We start from the raw sequence: 20,000 nt of genomic DNA, 5'->3' as shown, positions 1-20,000 counted from the left end.
ATGCGAAGATCCATTTACAACCTTAACAACGACTATTAACAACTGAATAAGAGGGTATTAACAACCTAAGCAGTATCCGTTAACAACTTACTTTATAGAATTATATAACCTCCGCATAAGAGTAAATTATAACCAAATAGTATAATACAACAACTTTAACACTAAAATGGGAAGCTTTTTGATATCATTAAAAATTTTAACTAAACCCAATAGGATTATAGCAACATTTTAATGCGAAAATCCATTTACAACCTTAATAGTAAGTATTAATAACCTAAGGAGAACTGTTAACAACCTTAGCAGTGTCCGTTAACAACTAACTTTATCGGATAATATAACTTCTAACTATAACTAACTAAATTATAACTAAATAGTCTTAAAGTTAATATTATATAGTTGTTAGAGGTTATATTATCTTATAAATTCAGTTGTTAACAGATACTGCCTAGATTGTCAACAGCTCTCTTTGGGTTATTAATACTCACCATTGAGGTTGTAAATGAATCTTTGCATTAAAATGTTGCTATAATCCTATTGGGTTTAGTTAAAATTCTTAGTGATATCAAAAAGCTTCCCATTTTAGTGTTAAAGTTGTTGTATTATACTATTTGATTATAATTTACTTTTATGCAGAGGTTATATAATTCTATAAAATAAGTTGTTAACGGATACTGCTTAGGTTATTAATACCTTCTCATTCGGTTATTAATAGTCGCTGTTGAAGTTGTAAATGGATCTTCGCATTAAAATATTACTATAATCCTATTGGATCTAGTTAAAATTCTTAATGATATCAAAAAGCTTCCCATTTTAGTATTAAAGTTGTTATATTATACTATTTGGTTATAATTCACTCTTATGTGGAGGTTATATGATTTTATAAAGTAAGTTGTTAACGGATACTGCTAAGGTTGTTAACGCACTTTCATTGGGTTGTTAATAGTCACTACTGATATTGTAAATCGCAATGACAGAACAAATGTGAATCTAGAATATGAAGGGCAGTAATGTCATTTTACAAATCAAAAATATTATTCTGAGGTCCCTTGGGACCTGTCAGTGATTTTGACATTTCGTAAGACCTCAAAGTAATAAATTACCTTCTATGGAACCTGTACGTAATTTTCCTTTTTAATTTCTCATCGAATACCCTCAAGAAAGTTAATGGGCATACGTTCTGTGAAGATGGGTAAAAATCAGATGCCATCCTACTTTGCATGTGTTATGTTAGCCTCATCCTTGTTATGACCCCAGAATAACTCCCATCATTAAGTGTTTTAGCATAACTTATTCGTACATTTGTAAAGAGTGGCACAAAATGTAATTATATTATATTAAAAACCCAATTTTTCCTCTTGTTTCATCTTTTATAAAATGTAACTTTGTACGATATCAGGCTTCCACCCAAACAGAGTGATGCGTCTTATATTTAACCATAATCGCACAGAACCATATTCCCACGAAGTGTCAAAAGCAGCATCTCTCCAATATATTCATAAAAGGCATCTGAAATGGACGGTCCATATTACAATCAAGTACAAGTGAAGGGCATAATTAAATATAATCAGAATCATATTTTGTTTGGTCTCTCCTATGCCCTTAATTCATGTTATTTGGGCCCTATCGTTTCCAGTAATCACTCATGCTCAGCTTCTATGTCAGCGGGAAATGGCTCAAATAATGTGAGTTCATTTTCCCAAAGATGACGAAACATCAGGTACAGTTTAAGCTGCTTAATGGGAACGAGATTGAAGTCGCGATTTACCAGGCATAAAAATATTCATTTTATTTCCACTCTCAGTCTCTTTTAAAACAACATCACATGCACAATTATTACTAGATTCAATTAGTTATATTTATTTTCCAGTCCCAAAAAAAAGTTAAATTTATTTCCTTTTGCTAAGCTTCACAAATATTTGTTTGCCTACTAAATCGCATGATAATTCAAGATTTCGGTGTCCTTCACTATATCTCCAATTTAAAAATGATTGGGCAAGTGTTTTCGCATCAAACGACTGCAAGCAAGAGAGTAAGTAGAATGGTCTTGGATATGGCAACAAGAAAATAACACAAACACTTAAAATTCCAATGCATTACCTGTCAAAACCCGAGGCCAAAGCTTGGGCAATCATTCATATCCGTTGTACGCGAGAACTCCTCATCACTCTTACCTTTGCTGGTAACAGAACAAGATGAATTAGCACCCGAACTTGACTTGGAAAAATCAAAGACTGCCTCACTCGTATTTGTCTGGGCTTCCTTGCATGGTTCGGGCTACAAAAAAATTGCAAACGAAACACGTCAATTCAAGATAACCGAAGGCTTATCCCAATATAAAACAAAAATTCTTCACCTAAACTTTTTTTGGGCTTCTCATGGAAACCTATTTCAAAACAAGGAAAAGGAAACTTGGAAAATACAACCCATCATGTTGACTTTTGAGTATGCTTGAACATTCTGTGATCTAGATATAAAAAATTCTCAACCATATGATCTCTATTCCGCCATAGGGCTCAGCTATGGGATAAATGACGCGGTGGCACTCGAGGTAATAATAAATAAATTTGAAACTAGACCTGGTGGGAATTTCCGATTTTATCGGTGAATTGCAAACTGACACCACCACTTGCTGCTGCAGAATCTACTTTACGCAGAATCAACAAATAGCCATGAGCATCTTAAAAAAGTTTCAAGAAATCTCGTCTGAAAGATCACAAAATTAGTATGCTGGAAATTCACAAACTCCATCTTCACTTGCCTTTGGAAGACTCCACAGTCTCAATGGATTCCCTGTCTCGAAAATTTTCAGATGAATTGTGACTGTGTGCTGAGGCAATTGTTGGTCCACTACCTATAATAACCCAATGTCATTGTATTATTTTCGCCGTTTAAAAGAAATAGTTGCATTATCATGATCCTTATGGCTTGTAGATAGCTCGTTCGCCGGTCGTGTTTCCTGTCTAACCTGTAATTTTGCTCTTCGGAGCCGGACGCTTTTGTAGAAGAGACAGTATTTGATGGGCTGCCGAAGTAGCAGAAATCAATCACATGTAAGTATAATAAAGCAACGAATAAGAGCAGAGCCGGTCAATAAGACGAAAAAGAGATTCTTGTGACATCAAAGGCATGTCAAGCCTACATCTAAGATACATGCTCCAATTCCATTGAAGGTCACGCAGTTTTTACTGAATGATAAATCCCTTTCCTAATTTTATACGAGTCAGTGAACCTCTGTCTATCATGTCACAGTTGAAAGAACAAAACCCCGGGAATATCTTTTTTTTTTTTGGCCCTTTTTGGTCGCTAGAATTTGAACCCATGCCCATGCAATGAATCACAAAGACACAGGTCGGCTGTTACCCCCGGCATCTCTTTGAAATAACAATGTCAAACAATAAAGCATGAACAAATCAAGTCTATCTGGAAGCTACGTCATGAATTTGAAATCAGGAACCTACATGATTCCAAGACACATTCAATCAAGCATAGAGAAAACACATACAAATAAAGGATCTATGATAAGATAATTAAATACGAAAAAAAGAGAAGAATGTCACACAATTAAAAGCAGAATGACAAGACAATACGCACTGTCACGTAAAGGCTTGATTTGTGGGACTATCCTGCTTGATTCGATCACGTCTGACCCAGAGCAGAGGGAGTTCGAATTTGCTTCTTTTGCTAAATAAGCTTTACTGTTAGGCTCCACTGCCGAGTAAGGCCAAAGAACATAAAAGGGAAAAATATAAAAAATTTAGCACAAAATAAGACCACTAAAAATATGAGAAAAAATTAAGTCAAATGCTGACCTTTGACGACAACTGGGTTGGCCTTTAGATAGCCGTTTTGTTCGTATCCTTGTTTCCTCTGACCAAAATTATCCCCAGTTCCTTTCTCATCAGAATTCATTGGACATTGATGGCTTTCTTTGGGATCTCGTACATCGACAAAATGGCCATCGAAGTATATTGATTCACCAGGCCTTATAACTTCATCTTTCTTCAAGAACCGGCGCTCTATTGGTGTTTTGTTCAAATCACACAGGACAACCTGAAAAGAAGTGAGCATCAAACGAAGCAAGACTAATAGTATCCTGGTGTTCAGTCCACTAATCCAAAAAAGCTGTAGAATTTATAGTTGACGATTCAATATTGAAATTAAACAGGAAGCGAAACAAATTGACAACATATGAAGACACTGATGGGTTGGAGAAAAGGAAGGACAATTTAAAGAGACCAAGCAGAAACCTATAAGAAGAGTTAAAACTAACCTGTCTCCCCCGAGATCCAAAAATTTCAAGTTGCAAGAAACCATCGTGGTAAGTCTTGGATTTTTTATTGGACCTCGTTGAATATAACACCAGCCACTCTAAATTGAAAATTAAAGAGATATTTGAGGGGCCTTTAAACGAAGAGGGGAAAATGAAAATTAAAAAATGGAGAATATAGTTATAAACATAACCGCAGCCAGCCTACTACAGAGAAATTGACGAACATAAACCACAAAGGAAGCAATTATAACACAAACAAGCAAGGATAAGTACACTGTACAACAGTGCAATAAAACTTAGAGCTTTAAACATCTTATGATTGCAATCTATGTCTTACTTCAAACTGAAAACAGAGTTTACATTCAACTCTCCTTGGTAATTTTTATTCAAAAGCCAGCAAATACAATATTACTAATAGCATTCTGTAGAGAGATGATCAAACTTCAATTGTAAAATCAGGTGTACTAAAAAGACTAAAAGAACGTTTTTGTAAATAGAATCAAAATAGAATATTCTCTCATTTAAATCTCCTATCTTTGATCACCAGTAAATAGAGTAATTACGAACCACAGACAAGCACACTCTGCTCCCCACACCCTTTTTAATATTTCTTCCTTCCTTGAGCAGGTTATAGCCTTCCTCTCACGTAAGACAAACCGAAAAGCTTGAGCTAGCAAGTACAGTTACAAAGTAAAGCTCACACACAAAAAGGAATGCAAAAGATAATTATATCAGAAGCCATCAGCATGAGAATAGGTAATGCAGTTTACAGTCTAAGATATTAAGAATCGATTGGGAAGGTAAAAGGCAAATTATATCTGTAAATATTATGAAAGGGAAAAAGAAATCAGAAATCAGAAAAAATAGCACACCACGGAGTAGCCAGCTAAAAAATTTCCCGGATCAAGTCAACTAACCGCTTTTTCTTGCAGTTACATGGGTGTAATGACAAGATTGCTGCCGGTGCATCTTCCTGATTTCCTCAGTATCTGTGCTTTTTTCACCTTGATCATTGGATTCTGGGTCATTATTTCCTTGATTATCACCAATGTCAACCAAATATGCATCAAATGCAAGTGATTCGCCTGGTTTAATTATGTCATCTTTCTTGAGGAATTTGCTATCTAGAAGTTTCTTGCTTGCATCAAACAGCATTACCTAAGATATAAACAAAAAGGGGGAATGCGAGCATTCATTATGCTGAATATCCAATTTTGGCTGCAACTATGTATGTGATTATATCGGACTTTTGATCATAATATTGGAGTTGGCGAGGGAGCGGACGAGATAACGAAATTATAAAATAATGCATTTACTAAATGCCCTCCCTCACCAGCCATCTACTTGGGTCAGAAGAAAGCGCTTTTTTTTTTTTTTGGGGATTGTAAGAAAGCATTACTTTTAGAGAAGGATATACGTGTAGAAGTGAACCTGTCTACTATTGGATCCAGAAACCACAAGTTTCAGAAAACCATCGTGGTACTTCTTTGCCTTTTGAGTGACTTGTGTAGTGTACAAAACCTGCCACTCTAATTAGAAAATTGAAAGCGTGGAAGTGTTAAACAATTAGCAGATAAAATTGTCACGAAAATGGAACAAGAGATCAAATGATTTCCTAAAAGAAGATTGAGAGTTATTTGCACGAAAAAAAAAGTCTTATAATTAGCTGTCGATTTATTTGTACTTAAACTTTAAAAGGTGAGAGTAGAGTGGAATTTATTCAGCTTAGTTCTGACCCGTTATTTTGAGACATGGTAAGACACTATAAAGAAAGCAAACTAGATGCTGGCAAAAAAGAAAGAAAGAAAGAAAGAAAGCAAAGTATATAAGCAAATAGAAGGTGTATTTGCATTGAGAGACTAACCTGATGTGTTGGGTTTTGTTGTTTCCGGACTGATCTTTGGTGATCCATACTTAAGAAGCTCTCTCTTCTTAAACTCTGCAATTTTAACAATTATTATGCATATACCACTATGCTGTGGTAAGAATTCATAAAGTAACTACTGCTAGTTTACCATCACAGTTACTTGCGGAAAACAACTGCATAAGCACGAGTTTTTACAAAGAATGAGTTAATATGTAAAAATATCCATATAACGATAGCAGTGGAAAATAAGTATACTTATCCAAGAGAAGCAAGTGCCTATAGAGCATGCTGCATTTGATAGGAATAGTCAGTTTAGGCCATTTCAACCCATCACAAAAGTCCCAAACCAATGTGCAAGTGGATCTTGTGCGTGCGTGTGTGAGTGCATGGAAATATAGAATAAGCAAATAAGAGCTCTAAGCACTTCCGAAGAAATTCTGAGAAGCAAAAACAAATGGACCACCAATGAGAAGTTGTATGAATCAAAGCAAGTCAACCTTTAATAATCTTTTGTGATGGGCTGAGAGCATGATGTGCTTTGCTCTCCTTTACGTTAATTTTACTGTCGCCTATATCATAAAACGATAAACAAGTGATTGAATGGAAAAATAAATGAAGAAGGCAGAAGTTAAAATGTTGATATTTCCAAAACAAAACAATGCGATAAATCTTTTATTCCCCTTTGTAATTAGTGATATAAATTTTTTAAGAAAGATCAGACAGCTTTTACCTGCTGAAGTTCTAATGTTTGACCCATTCAACCTATTAGATCCCCGTGCAATATTCTTATGTGCTTTATCAACATTTGAATCAGAAATAGGGTTATTATCTCCCTCAGGATCACCGATGTCAACAAGGTAGCCATTGAACACCAGAGTTTCACCAGACGTGACAGTTTCATCGCTCTTCAGTAGCCTACGTTCCAAGAGATTGTCGCACTCATCATAAAGCATAACCTGCATATAGATTTTGTTACTCGAAACTTGCCAAATTCTGCATAAGAGTAGTAATAATAAGAAGGGCTCCAAAAAGCATTGGAAATCGAAATATAAAATATGGTAAAATAAAAATAGAGGTAATAAGTGTAGGTAGAAAATGCCGTCACCGTTCGTCCGATCCAGGACGTAATTGAAGACATGGTAGAAAATCGTAGTTAGAATACCTTGTTAGTTGAACTCTCGAGTTCTAGAAAACCATCTTGGTACTTTTTGCGTTTTTGCTTGATGTGCTTCGTATAGGTCACAGTCCATCGTTTCACATTCCCCATCTTTTGCGATACTTCTGCACCTAATGATCAAGATTTGGAAATTTGAAGGGATAAAGCTTCTTCGCGCGCGGAGGAAGACCGCAGGAGGCGGGAAGATTAAAGTCGTGTTTAAGGGCCTGTTTGAGTGTGTGGAATTTTGTAGCAGACGACGCGGTTTCGGTGATTTAATTTTCCTTTGCGATTAAAAAAAAAGTTCACTGTTAAGAAAATAATAAAGAGTAATCGATTAATTTGAGTAAATTGAAAAAATTAGTTAAACTAATTATTTATAATAAATAAGTATTATTTTTTAAAATATCTTATTAATTAAATGTATTTACTAGAATTATTATTTGATAAAATTTTTAATATGTGTAACTATTACAATAATTATGTTAAAAATAAATAAATAAATATGATAAATAAAGTAAATTAGGTTATTATAAAACTGAATATAAAACCAGCTATTGTATTATGCTAAGGAGATTTTTCCCCTCAAAAGCATAGGTAGGGTTGCACATGGGCAGAGCTGGACAAGGCAAGACTCTTGCCCGATGTGTAGCTTGAAAAATAAACGGGTTGAAAAATACAACCCGTTGCCCAGTCTTATCCATGAAAAGCCCTAGTAAGTTTGGATGGAGCAAATGCGGGTTGGATAGGGCGGACTTCCATACCCAATAAATCAATATATTATATCAATTAACTAATTATTTATGTCTCTATAAATAATCTAATATAACTTTATATTACAATGACAATTTGGCTTTAACTTAGTTATTACTAATTAATACACTATGAAGCTACATTTTATAATGACTAAGAGGAGTAGACTATGATAAAAAAATATTGTTAGTATATTTTATTAAACTTAATTGCTTTTTTAGTTTTTAAAATTTCTTAACCAAATACTAATATTTTTCCCCATAACTCCCAAATACTTATGAGAGGATGTAATCAGTTATATTTAAAAAAAAACTTTGTTTTGGTTTCATAAATTTATAAAGTATCTTGATCAACTTTTAATTTTAACCAAACAAAGAGACGGCAATTTTAGAAAAAGAAGAAGCAAAACAAATTTAAAAAATAACTCGATCATCCTTTCATAGGCCATCAAAGTTATGTTCAAAATAAACGATATATAATTACTTATCTGTCAATATACAAATTGCTAATGGTCATGATGTTTGCATTAAAAAAAAAAGAATTGTCATACATATCATAATAAATGAGAAGACATCTAACTCTCAAAATCATTCAAAAATAAATAAGTTTAATAAACACTGAATACTGATGCGATAATGAGTTTAATTTAGGAGATAAATGAGACGAATGAAATATGTATAAATAAAATTATATATGTTTTTGCAGACAGGGCAGTATACCGTGCCCGATGCGGCGATGCCTAGCCCTGCTGGACAATCTGCCCGACCTAAACATGCCTAATATTTTTTTTTGGGCCATTTTTTTAAGGCGGGCTGGGTTTTTTTTTATTTTTTTATGGGCATTGCGGGCAACCAGGCTTTATGAACACTCCTAAACATAGGTATCCTCTTATTAGAAGTAATTTTATTCGAGGTATCATCGAACACTAAATGTGGATGCCTCTTCTAATAGATATTCAAACCTTAATCTATTATATTGTGAAGGATTAACCGTTTTTGCTAGACACAAGGAGTTGAAGTGCCAGTTCAAAATCATTTTCTTTTTGGGCCAAAATTGTTGCCTCAGATCCAACCCGCTGCAGCAACCTAATTGCCCAATCCAACCCAACTGATCATGAACAAATAATCCATGATATTGCTCGAGCTCAATTTAAAAAACAAATTACCCAGTGACAAATTTTCGATCCGCGAACCAGTACTGGAAGTTCCGGCATTTCTCGTTCCTTCGGTTCCCCGCCAAGCATCTCCGGTCTAGGGACACCGGCTACGAGCAGCCTACGGCACACCCACTAGATCGACGGACCCTGCGGCACAACGGCGGAGTTCAGGCGGCAGCTCCTTCGTCCTCCATCAGTTGAGTTTCTGGTTAGTCATCTAACACCTTTAAAATTCTAGAATCATTCAACAAACGGGGATTTACACGAGGTGCAGAAATATTAAGCAAAGTGGGAACAAGGGAATCGCTCTCTTAAATTACATTCTCATGCTTCTCTTCTTCTGAATTCAGTGGTAGGGGCCTGTGCCCTTGCCTGTCGGCAGGGAATTATATTTTCCGTGATCGGTGTGTTGAGGCGAAAGGAATCTGTCCTAACTCATAAGCCTATAGAACTAATCCTACGATTCCGTTAATAATAAAAAGTTCAACTTTTAATTAATTTCTTCTGGTTTTTTCCCGACCGTCCCTGCAGATCCAGTGGGAGACAATAGGCGGTATTGAAGGAAGCATCAGATCAATTTTAAATCCACCTTCTCAGGCATGGTAATGCCACTTCTAACTTACTCTGTCTCATTTTGTTTTCAATTTCGTATCATTCAATCTGTGGCTGGCATTTACAAGTTCATTTTTTTTTCCTTCGTTTTAACGGTCTCAGTCAGCTCTTTTTAATTTCCACTCCTTTCTGACGGTGGTACTGTTGGTGATTTGTACGTGCACGTTTCTAAAGATGCAGTTTCCCACCATACTTGAACAGAAAACTGGGTATGCTTTCTTTTGCTCTCGTTTGTATGCTTTCATTGACCCGTTGCCAATTTCAACTTTTCCGGAGATGTGCCCCTAAATCATCATCATCAATATATCATCTTATCAATAATTCAATATACTTATATAATTCATAGAAAGACACTCTTCATAAGATTTGAATAATGTGACTCATTTTTCAAACATTCAGCTGCATCAAATTCTTTACTACACTTAGTTGAATGTAGTTTCCATCCTTTAAATTTCCAGTGTAACTCTATTGGAGTTTCTAACCGTCTAAGGGTGGGCAATGGCTTGATTGGGACAGTCTTGTTTCCACCACCAAGCAAATTCTTCTAGTTGAATGGCTTGAATTATCATACTGAAAGTAATCTATTCATCTTGTTTGAAATTGAACTAATCAATTTGGCCTATATCAGTTTGAATGGATGGGTGGCCTTTAAAGGGAAAAAATCCAATTAAACTTAATTGCAAATAAAAGCAAGGGAACATAGGAATTTTAATCATCTTGTTAAATAAAAACAAGGAGAGGGGGTTTTCAAGGTGTGAAAAATGTGTCACTTGTACAGACTAAATTTACTTCCGTTGGATCATTCTACCTGAAGATCAACCAGATTTTCATCCAAATAGATACTAAAACAAAGTCATACTCCATTCTCCTCATGCTCACAGCCACATGATGAAGTTAAAGGGAGAGGAATGAATGGATTCTAGGATTTAACCCTTTCCCCTTCCTTGGGGATTTTGACTTCGGAGGGAGTTTTCTCCTTTTATTTTGTTTGCCATAATCAATCTTAGTCCATCTGAATAGGATGTCTGTTCTATGAAGGAGAGAGAATCCAAAGCGGAGGAAATGTGAGAGAGAGTTATTATGTGAGGGATTTTTTCTCAATAGTGCAACAGCAGGAATAAAGCAGGAGGTGAATGAATGAAATTAATACCTTAAATTCTTGAGAAATGCTTGAGATCAAATGTCAGAAACACTTGAGTGCAAGAAAAGAATGATGCAAGTTGCTGGAGACAACAACACTAGTGAGCTATGGTGGATGACATAGGTGACAGAGTGAGGATGGTGCTGGTAAGAAGAGAGGAATCTTGAGAAAGGCTCCATAATCGCAGGATTTGAGGAATATAGTTCATTGGCTTAGGTATACAAGGCTAGTATATACATAAATTATAAATGTAATGTGAGATTAAAGGAGGTCCACTCGAGTGCAGTGGAGTCAGATTTTCTCATACAAAGCATCAACCAAAGTCATCAGGTAAGACTCGTACACTGCAGCAATGGTTAAGGTCCTACAACGCTTTAATTGCCACCTCCCATGCATGCAGCACTGCCATTCTTTATCTCTAAAGGACCCAAAAATCAAGCACTGCAGTCTACTGATCCCTCTATTGAGTAGAGGGAGCAACAAGTTAACATTGACCCAATACATGAAGAAAAGAGAAATTGGGGGGGGGGGGATGGGGACAAGTCACATGAGAAATCATGCAAGAGCTAGATGAACAAGTGAGAAGGTCAAAAGGAGGCACAGAATATGTATTGCCGGTCTTTTTATTCCTCCAGAATCAAACCCCACTGGCAAAAATCAATGAAGAGCAATATCCAATGCACATCTTTGTGACAATGCTATTGGTGACTGGTGAAGTTGATTTCAATAAAATCAGCCTTCCTGGACACAGTGATGAACATTGTAGAGCACCATTTCAATTTTCTAATTTATTAGATTGAGTTGCCTCAAAATTTAAATTTCCATCTTTCTTAATACAAGCAAGGAATCGATTAATCAATATCAATATAATATGTAAAATCTGTAGCAAATTGTGCTATTTGCAGCCCATGAAATGTACAATTCATGCCTTGAGACTTGTTCGTATGCACAGGAGTCCGTATCTTTTCAATCTAGAATTGAAAGGCATCCAAAAGTTACTTTTCCCTTCTTAAATTACAACATCTAATCAAGAAACAAGAAAAATGCATCATGCCTATGTATGTTCTTTTCTGTTTTGGATTCGGATTACCTGCAACATAATATTTTTATTGTACTTTAATTTGGGTCTGACGAGAACCTACCCTGGAAAGTAAGGGTGGGGAAATGGCATGCATGTTTTAGATAATCTGGTTTACCTTTGTTTTTTTCACTGAAATTTTATACACTTGAACCATGCCCATGTCGGTAGTTTGACCCTTAAAATAGGCCTACAAATTGAAGTAGTGGGAACGCCATGTCACTTGCAGATTTAAGAGCTGCTGCTGGCTTTGATATCACCGGTCTCTCGTCTTGGTTATGTCCTTGATAGGATGGCCACTTGATTTTTGGTGTTGTATATCCCTTTACATGCAACTCAATAAAAATAAGTGGTTTTAGCTTGGGATACTTTACTTTTAGCGTTCCTTCTTGTACCTTTTGGATTCCAATTATGCAAAAATCATGTATTTGTTTAAGTTAATCAGTACAGTTGCATGTATAAATTTTAGATTTTAATAAACCATTTTTTGGTGTCACCTTGCAGGTTTCGGGGATTCTTTTGGAAGGCGGCTAGAATAGGTTCGTTTTTATGATTTCTCTAGCCATGCCTATAATAGTCAGTTATATTGACTTCAATCTCGAATAGTTCAATATGGCCAGTTATTGTTTTGCTTGTTATTGCACTTGACTTTAACGTTGTTTAGTGTTTGCTCTCTTGTGCTTTGTCCTATAAAAGATAGATCATTACATCAGCTTGGGGTGAGCATTCGATTATTTGGTTTGGTTAACAGTGATAACTTAATTAACTGAATAACCGAAATGTGCATATTTATGAAACCAAACCAAAACCGAAGTGCAACAACTAACCGAACCGAATTAACCAAAATAAATTCGGTTCGGTTAGTGGGCTTTTTTTGGGCCTTTTCTGTTCCAAGCAATATGACAGTAGCTTGTACAACATAATAAAAGTCCAAACACTAATAATCTATCTGAAAGCCCACAAAAGATCCAAAAGAGCATATAAATTGATAACAAATTTAAATTCAAACATAATAAAAGTCTAAACAAACAAACTACCAGCACATCAACATTAACATTCAAAATTTTGAAGTACAGCATAACAAAAGTCTGAATAAATCCAACTAGTCCCCAAGCTCTCCTTACATACAACATAAAACCTGCAGCTGCCCAATTAAGGAAGATACTTAAAGAGTGCGCAACTTGAGAAAAAGAAAAACAAACAAATCAATAGTAAAAATTTATTTACTCTTAAGTCTTTTCCATGTTGTATCTACAATATATTAACAGTTGCCTCCAATGCAATTGTTTGCAAATCCCCAGCTTGAGCATCACCCATAGTTTGAGAAGACATCTCACTGAATAAAAATACCAGTTACAACATATCACATGGCACAAAGTACCATTATAAGTCAATATCAAAATTATAACACTATTAATTTATAAGTCAAATGAATCACATCATCAAATTTCTATGAGCTTTATACAAGATAACATACGTTTATTTTAGATTATTTTGTATACTTAATATTAATATGTTGCACACATTGCATACAAGATAATGTAGAGGTTGTGTTTGACTTGATTTTGCAGGCGCACACATTTCATATAAATAATAATTAGCAAATTGGTCGTAATTTATGAGGTATAAAAAGATTAATTGAGCTGACTAAACAATCAAAATTATTAGAGGCATTCTCGCAAGTCATTTGTCGTTTTTAGGTTATGTGCTTACGGGTTAATTTTGTCAGAAAAAGAAAATCCACTGAAAAAAGTTTGGGAAGGAAATAAAATCTGAGCCAAAAGGAGGGATTGGGGGAAAATGGGCAAACTAGAAAGTAGAAAAGAGGGCAAGAGGCACATAATGATACATCAAAAGAGCCCCAAATAAAAACTTGACCAATGGCCATGCGCATTGACATAGATCAGTTCAACTACCTTCACCTATCTTTCTTGTACTCTTTCGCAAACCATATTCCACTTTTTGAAACATCATTCTCTAAATTTTCAATGCCCATGCCCAAGAAAAGGTGCTTTTCTTTGAATAATGTTAACCCCTAAGCACTGTTGAATCAATCCATGCCGCCCAAATCAACTCCTAATGGACCAAATGCAAGAGAGAGGCTAATGCAAGCTGAAATTTTCATATGTATATGTCTTACCTCACAATAGTGAAGACTGAATGCAAGAAAATCGGGGGATTTCGACTGGAATCAACAGCCAAGGAGGGAGGACACTGGAATGTGAGTGTCGACTGGCGACTACAAATCTGCGATGTCAGTTGTGAGTTTGAACTTTGCGGCGGCCAAGGAGTGGAGATATGAACTTGTAAGGACAAAGGTTGAAGAAGGAGAAAGGAGAGAAGGAGGTCGGCAAGCTGCAAGATGCCAAGATCTAGGGCTTTAGAGAGGGGAGTGAAAGAGAAAGACTGTGGGAGAGAGACAGGGAGTGATGGAGGTGAAGTGGCAAACACGACTTATGTAAGTATTTTTCTTAATAACAAGGGAGGCTGGTCAAAAAAAGAAAAGAAAAATAGGGAGGCCGGTCAAAAAGAAAGAAAATAGAGAAAGATTAAAAAATTAAAAAAATAGTTTTTTTTAAAAAATAAATTTCGGTTATTTGGTTATAACCGAAATATTTTAAGAGACATCAAATTGAACACCGATAACTGAAATAATCGAAATAATTAACTGAAAAAAAAAACCAAATTAGACGAACCTAAAAAACCAAATTAAGTTCAGTTCAATGTTCAGTTATGGTTTGGTTTTATTCACCCGTAACAGCAGCTATCTCTACCGCCCAAAAATGTAATGCCACTTGTGCTATTCAAGACCCCTAAGCATGCTTTTAGTAGTAGCCGTATTTGCATGCGCGTCAATTCTAGGAACATTCATTATTTCTTGGTTTGCTTTGCTCTTTATTTTTGTTTTCTTCTTGGGAAGTCCTGTTTTTATTTAAGTGTGAAAAGTTTGTTGAATTTCTAGCGGCTGAAGGCCCAAGCCTTCTTTTGCTATAGGTAAATGATTAGCTTTGTGACATGACATTGTGCAGGTGAACGTTTGAGCCCTTGGGTGGCAGCAGGATGTTTTACAATGGGCGTGTCTATCCTATTCTTCTGAAAGGGGTTTAGCTTGCAAAAGTTATAGCAAATCTATTACTTCATCCATTGACTAGTGTGATTTATTGAACCCTGTCGATCCCAAATCCCACTTATATAATGAGGATTATGGATCTCTGAGTTGAATGGTTGAAGCTTGTTATTGCGTTTTTTATGTAGTATTGCAGCGCAACCTGGTAGGTAGTTTCTGCATATATTCAACGTTCATTTCCCTCCTGAGCGGAGGAACGTGTCCGTTATGATCATTAACTTGAGTATTGATAAAGTTCATTGATGATTGTATGCTTCTTGTGATCTTTCCTCTTGGTAGGTGTAAGAGGCCAATTGGCTATCATAAGTTGGATTCTTCTTCATCATTTTAATCCTAACATTTGATGATGTTTATAACATTTGGGTCATATCAAAGTCAGATTTTTTATTTTTTTGGTGAATATATCGAAGTCAGAGATTGAGCCGTCAAAGATATGGTACTGGGACTTATGCGCACGCACACGTGCACACAGACATAGAGCCCTGGGAATATTCAACTTGATGATTAATAATTAGCACGTAAATTTAGCCCGATCTATCTGATTCCGGTTTCCAGAGCCCTGATATCGGGATACATCAAATCCAGTAGGAGCGGATGCACAGTAATTAGCATCGCTTTGCTTAAAATTAATGACAATAGACAAATTCGCGCCTAAATGACTGCTAATGCTCATCTATAAGATCTTCACTGGGATGGCTGATACTCTAGACTCTCAGAATCAAGTTTATAGCTTCAGTACCCTCACAAAAAGCCTTGAATTTGCTAAAATCCCTAGTCCCAGCAGCGACTGAGACACAAATCGAACTAATGAATGAGTGTATTCCGGTGACTGGAGCCAATTTACAGCTTCCCTTTGGGAAAATCACTAAAAAATTCTTGATTGCAAAATCTATCTAAAGGCATCTAAAATTTGTCTAACAATTCAGGTACAACTTCTTTTTATTATGTGTAGCTATTCGTTAACTATGTGAGAATTATCTTAAAAAATATAAGACTACATTATACACAGTCGAGGAAGAGTTGTACCTATGAAAGATGAGTTGCCTTTGCTCATGAATTTGAGTCCTTGGATATATTTGGGTAATAAACTTTTACAATTGAGTAATTTTCAGTAATTTCCCTGCTTTTTTCCCCTTGTCTTCTTAACTGGCATAATCCATAGAGTAACGTCAAAGAGATTTAACCGCACTCTAGCCGTCTTCATGTCAAGCTTTGATGCTTCCTCAAGCAAGTTTTCCCATTAATTTTGACGGAGAACTCATTCAACTAAACGTTTTAGTTCAGGCCCAAAAAAAAAACAAAACACTAAACGTTGTAGTCCTTAGGTAAAATAATTGTTGTCATGCTTAACGAAGCTCCAACTTAATACAATAAAACAATTTAATCTAAAATTTTTATTGCGCATTTTGGTAATGCTCAATTGTGCAAAAACATGCAATAAAATTTGTTTTCAAATTTTGTAAATAACTCATCTTTCACAAGGTACTAGTTGGTCGAATTACATATTACATGCCTCATCTGCATCAGACCACGTTTCTTTCATCTGCATCTTCATATCAACTCTGAATTTTCACTTTTAAAAACCATCAAATTTAATCCAAACCCGTTCGTAATTGCAATGATCTGAGGGGAAACAACTTCCCTTCGGACTAGACTTGTTTGCTCAAACGCAGCTTATTATTATTACCTCATAGGACTAGAGTTTATAAACCCATTGGAAGTGCAGTTACTTGTTAATGGCAAAAGATCATATTATCGGTGGAGTTCATTCCACAACATAGAGGCTAATAAAACTGTTTTTTCTTCCAATTAGAACTTAAATCACGAGTCAATATATCTTTGGAGTTGGAAGCAGATACGAACATGCACGCTTTCCTTTATTTTATTTTCCTTCCTCAGCGTTCAGACTGAGGACCACAAAACCTCATACTCATCAAAGCTAAATCTGGAGGGGATTAAAGCAGTAGAGAGATTAGAAAATAATGGTGGGACAACAAAAGACTCATGCTCTAATTTGGCCACCTAAAATCCAGCAGGATTATTATATTTTTATATATAACAGACGTCTCCCTGTTAATCATATTATTTGGGAGCAGCCTCAATCTTGTCGGGGCCTCGGCTTCCATTTCCGACGACAACTTCCGACAGATTATTCATCTCTGATCCTTTGGCCTTCCTCGCAGCCAACAACCGCTTTGTGTTCTTGTAATAGGTAGCATACAGAATAAGCTGAGCCACCGCCAATAACGTCCCAAGCCCATTCGGCACCTGAGCATTAATCAGAAACAAACACCAGTATATATACTTCAACATTTGTTTATAACTTTGATATATATATATGTGTGTGCGTGTGTGTGAATTTTGAGAGGGAAGAAAGAGAGATTTATTTACAGTGACAAAAGGATCAAAACGAATAAGAGCGTAAGTGGTCCAAGCGACGCCGTTTCCAAAGGCGGCGAGAGAGATGAAGAAGGGCATGAATTCAACGCTCTTCGTGGTGATCACCAATTTCTGCTCAATCAATTCAAAGTTGATAACGCATTAGTCAAGTGATATATATATATATGTATGTACGTATGTATGTATAAGAGATCGATGGAGAACAATTGTTAAGAGTTGATGGAGAACGAACCATGACCGCTAAAGGAGAAGCGTACATCATGATGTTGAAGATAATGCAGAGGGTTCCGACGATGGCGGAGCGTTTCTTGTGAGAATGAGCGAGAGTTAAAGTGAGGACGGTAAGAGTAGCGATGAAGATGAGCTCGAGGATGAACCAGGCGAGGACCTTGACTCGCTTTCTGGGAGGAGAATAGATGAGGAAGAGGGCGATGAAGACGATCTCGATCACAACGCCGGAGCCGTTAATGGTGACGACAAGGATGCTGTGAGGGTGGACGATCGGAAGGCCGTACAGCGTCCAAACCATACAGTTAACCAGCGTCGCTAAGTACGGCACCGGCGAGAATTCCTGTACCGACCCTTTCTTCCATATTCCCACAAACGTTGGCCTGTGTTTGCGCATTCAATATTCCTTTCATTTTCAACATTATTTTCAGCCTCACACATGATGATACTATTTATGCATATATAATAGAATGACTGAACTAATTATAAGATTAAACATTTATTCTATCTAATTTTTTGACTATAGAAAATTATCATTTAAAAATTTGTTCTCAATTTTAATACTCTTCCAGTACTTAATATAAGACTTAATTATTGAATTAATTTCGATCTTAAATATAATATTTATTTCTCATATTTATCAATTTTTTCTAAATTATCTCTATCGACACTCTATCAACCATAATCAAGTAGAAGAGGGAGGGAGGATATTAAGAAAGATGATTATGGTGTTTTAGAAAAAATATATCATATTTCTTATAATTAACTATCTTACCTAACTTCTGTAATATAATCAAATTAATTAAATAGATCTTATATTAAGAATCGGCGGAGTATAATATATTAAAAATAACTCATAAATAGAACTATTTAGACAAACCCAGGCCAGCCCTTATTATCTTATCTAGTGTCTATCAATTACGTTAGTTCAAGATGATTATTGCTATATATGAAAAATGTTTCTGCTGTAATTATGCTATAGTATGCAATCAAAGAGATCAAAATGACACTTGTCCTGTCTTCAACACCGGCCAATTGAAACATATGCTGGCCCAGAGATTTTCCCAGTCAAATCAAATCAGCCGCTAGAACGACACTCCACTATTGTGCGATGTGTTCGTGTCTAATTTGAATTAGATCATGTATAGTAATTAGCAACATGCGAATCAAAAAAGAAAAAAAAATATCACATTTGATATCAAAATATCATATCCATCTTAAAGGGGACTGAAAGTATTAAATCTCAATTTAAACATATGCAAATGAAAATCTAATTATAAATTGAGAATACAACTAGAATTTAATTGTTATTCTCTCATCTTTTTCACTTTACATACAATCTCTAGTATGCAAATGAAAAGTGATAAATTAATAATAAATGCATGCATCTTAAAGGGGACTGAGTCTCAGTGATCTTAAAAGTTTTCAATTAATATTGAAGTATAACTAAATTTTCAAAATAAAATCAAAAGAAAAAAAATAGCATAAAATGTTGACCTCCATTTGCAGGGAAGGAAGATGATGATAAGCTAAGCAGTGAAAGAGAGAAATGAATCTTACACTGGAGACAAGAACAGGAAGCCGGAGATGATGTTTCCTGAAAATTAAGGTAATAAAAACATGCACACACAACACAAGTAATCAAAATCTCTCAGTAAAATACTTTTTCACTTCGAAATATAAAATCTTTATACACACTAATATTAGGACCGGAGGATTACGACACAAGGGGAATTAAATTAAAGGTTTGATATAGACACAAATTAAACGATGAGAATTAAAAGGAAGGAGTTAAAGAACGGACCTAAGATGCCGACGACAGTTCGAGCAACCTCTGCAGCAGCAGCAGTCATGGTGGCCGCCGGCGGCAAGCTTATGAAGACTGAGAGAGGAGAACTTTTGGGGGGGGGGTTAATGAAAGTGAAGAGTGAATAAGAAGTAAGAGAGTGATGGAGTCGGGGTGAGAGAGAGAGAGAGAGAGAGAGAGAGAGAGAGAGGGATTTAAATGGAGTTTTTTTTTTTTTGACCGGCTAAATGGAGTTTGGTGGCAGGGGAGGAAAGGTGGTAGATGATATATATGCATGACATGTAGGGTTGGGGCTTGTGAAACTTATATATAGAGGCGTAATGGTTTCTTTGGCACTTACCAGCTTGGCACTGTGTTTGAGGTCATCTCACATTTCTCCAGAAAGCGACTTCACTCAATTTTACT

At 35.8% G+C, this 20,000-nt stretch overlaps 3 protein-coding genes and 1 long non-coding RNA gene across 4 annotated transcripts; 1 reads left to right on the top strand and 3 right to left on the bottom strand.

The window, feature by feature from the left end:
- Positions 1-2,750: 2,750 nt before the first annotated feature.
- Positions 2,751-5,766, bottom strand: LOC114731664 (uncharacterized). Its single transcript, XM_028918884.1, has 7 exons — positions 5,702-5,766; positions 5,188-5,428; positions 4,271-4,368; positions 3,810-4,050; positions 3,592-3,708; positions 2,966-3,022; positions 2,751-2,851 (listed from the first exon to the last, which is right to left on the bottom strand). The coding sequence occupies exons 2-7, from the start codon at positions 5,423-5,425 to the stop codon at positions 2,751-2,753; spliced, it is 852 nt and encodes a 283-aa protein (XP_028774717.1). The 5' UTR covers positions 5,426-5,428; positions 5,702-5,766.
- Positions 5,767-5,773: 7 nt separating this feature from the next.
- LOC114731668 (uncharacterized) lies at positions 5,774-7,040 on the bottom strand. The gene is made up of 4 exons (XR_003738927.1): positions 6,868-7,040; positions 6,635-6,706; positions 6,135-6,209; positions 5,774-5,799 (listed from the first exon to the last, which is right to left on the bottom strand). It is a non-coding gene; the product is annotated as an uncharacterized LOC114731668 (long non-coding RNA).
- Positions 7,041-9,232: 2,192 nt separating this feature from the next.
- Positions 9,233-15,518, top strand: LOC114731667 (protein kish). Its single transcript, XM_028918886.1, has 5 exons — positions 9,233-9,410; positions 9,734-9,804; positions 9,917-10,023; positions 12,538-12,572; positions 15,063-15,518. Exons 2-5 carry the CDS (start codon positions 9,802-9,804, stop codon positions 15,128-15,130), a joined length of 213 nt encoding a protein of 70 aa, XP_028774719.1. The 5' UTR covers positions 9,233-9,410; positions 9,734-9,801; the 3' UTR covers positions 15,131-15,518.
- Positions 15,519-17,010: 1,492 nt separating this feature from the next.
- Positions 17,011-19,641, bottom strand: LOC114731625 (bidirectional sugar transporter SWEET4-like). Its single transcript, XM_028918837.1, has 5 exons — positions 19,593-19,641; positions 19,349-19,385; positions 17,793-18,171; positions 17,552-17,671; positions 17,011-17,428 (listed from the first exon to the last, which is right to left on the bottom strand). Exons 1-5 carry the CDS (start codon positions 19,639-19,641, stop codon positions 17,243-17,245), a joined length of 771 nt encoding a protein of 256 aa, XP_028774670.1. The 3' UTR covers positions 17,011-17,242.
- Between the last annotated feature and the right edge of the window lie 359 nt (positions 19,642-20,000).

This window comes from Neltuma alba, unplaced genomic scaffold, assembly GCF_004799145.2.
Source record: "Neltuma alba isolate B1F8T4 unplaced genomic scaffold, ASM479914v2 tig00012839_pilon, whole genome shotgun sequence".
NCBI lineage: Eukaryota > Viridiplantae > Streptophyta > Magnoliopsida > Fabales > Fabaceae > Neltuma > Neltuma alba.
The sequence above is the reverse complement of the archived record's forward strand: the minus strand, read 5'-3'. Positions and strand labels throughout refer to the sequence as shown.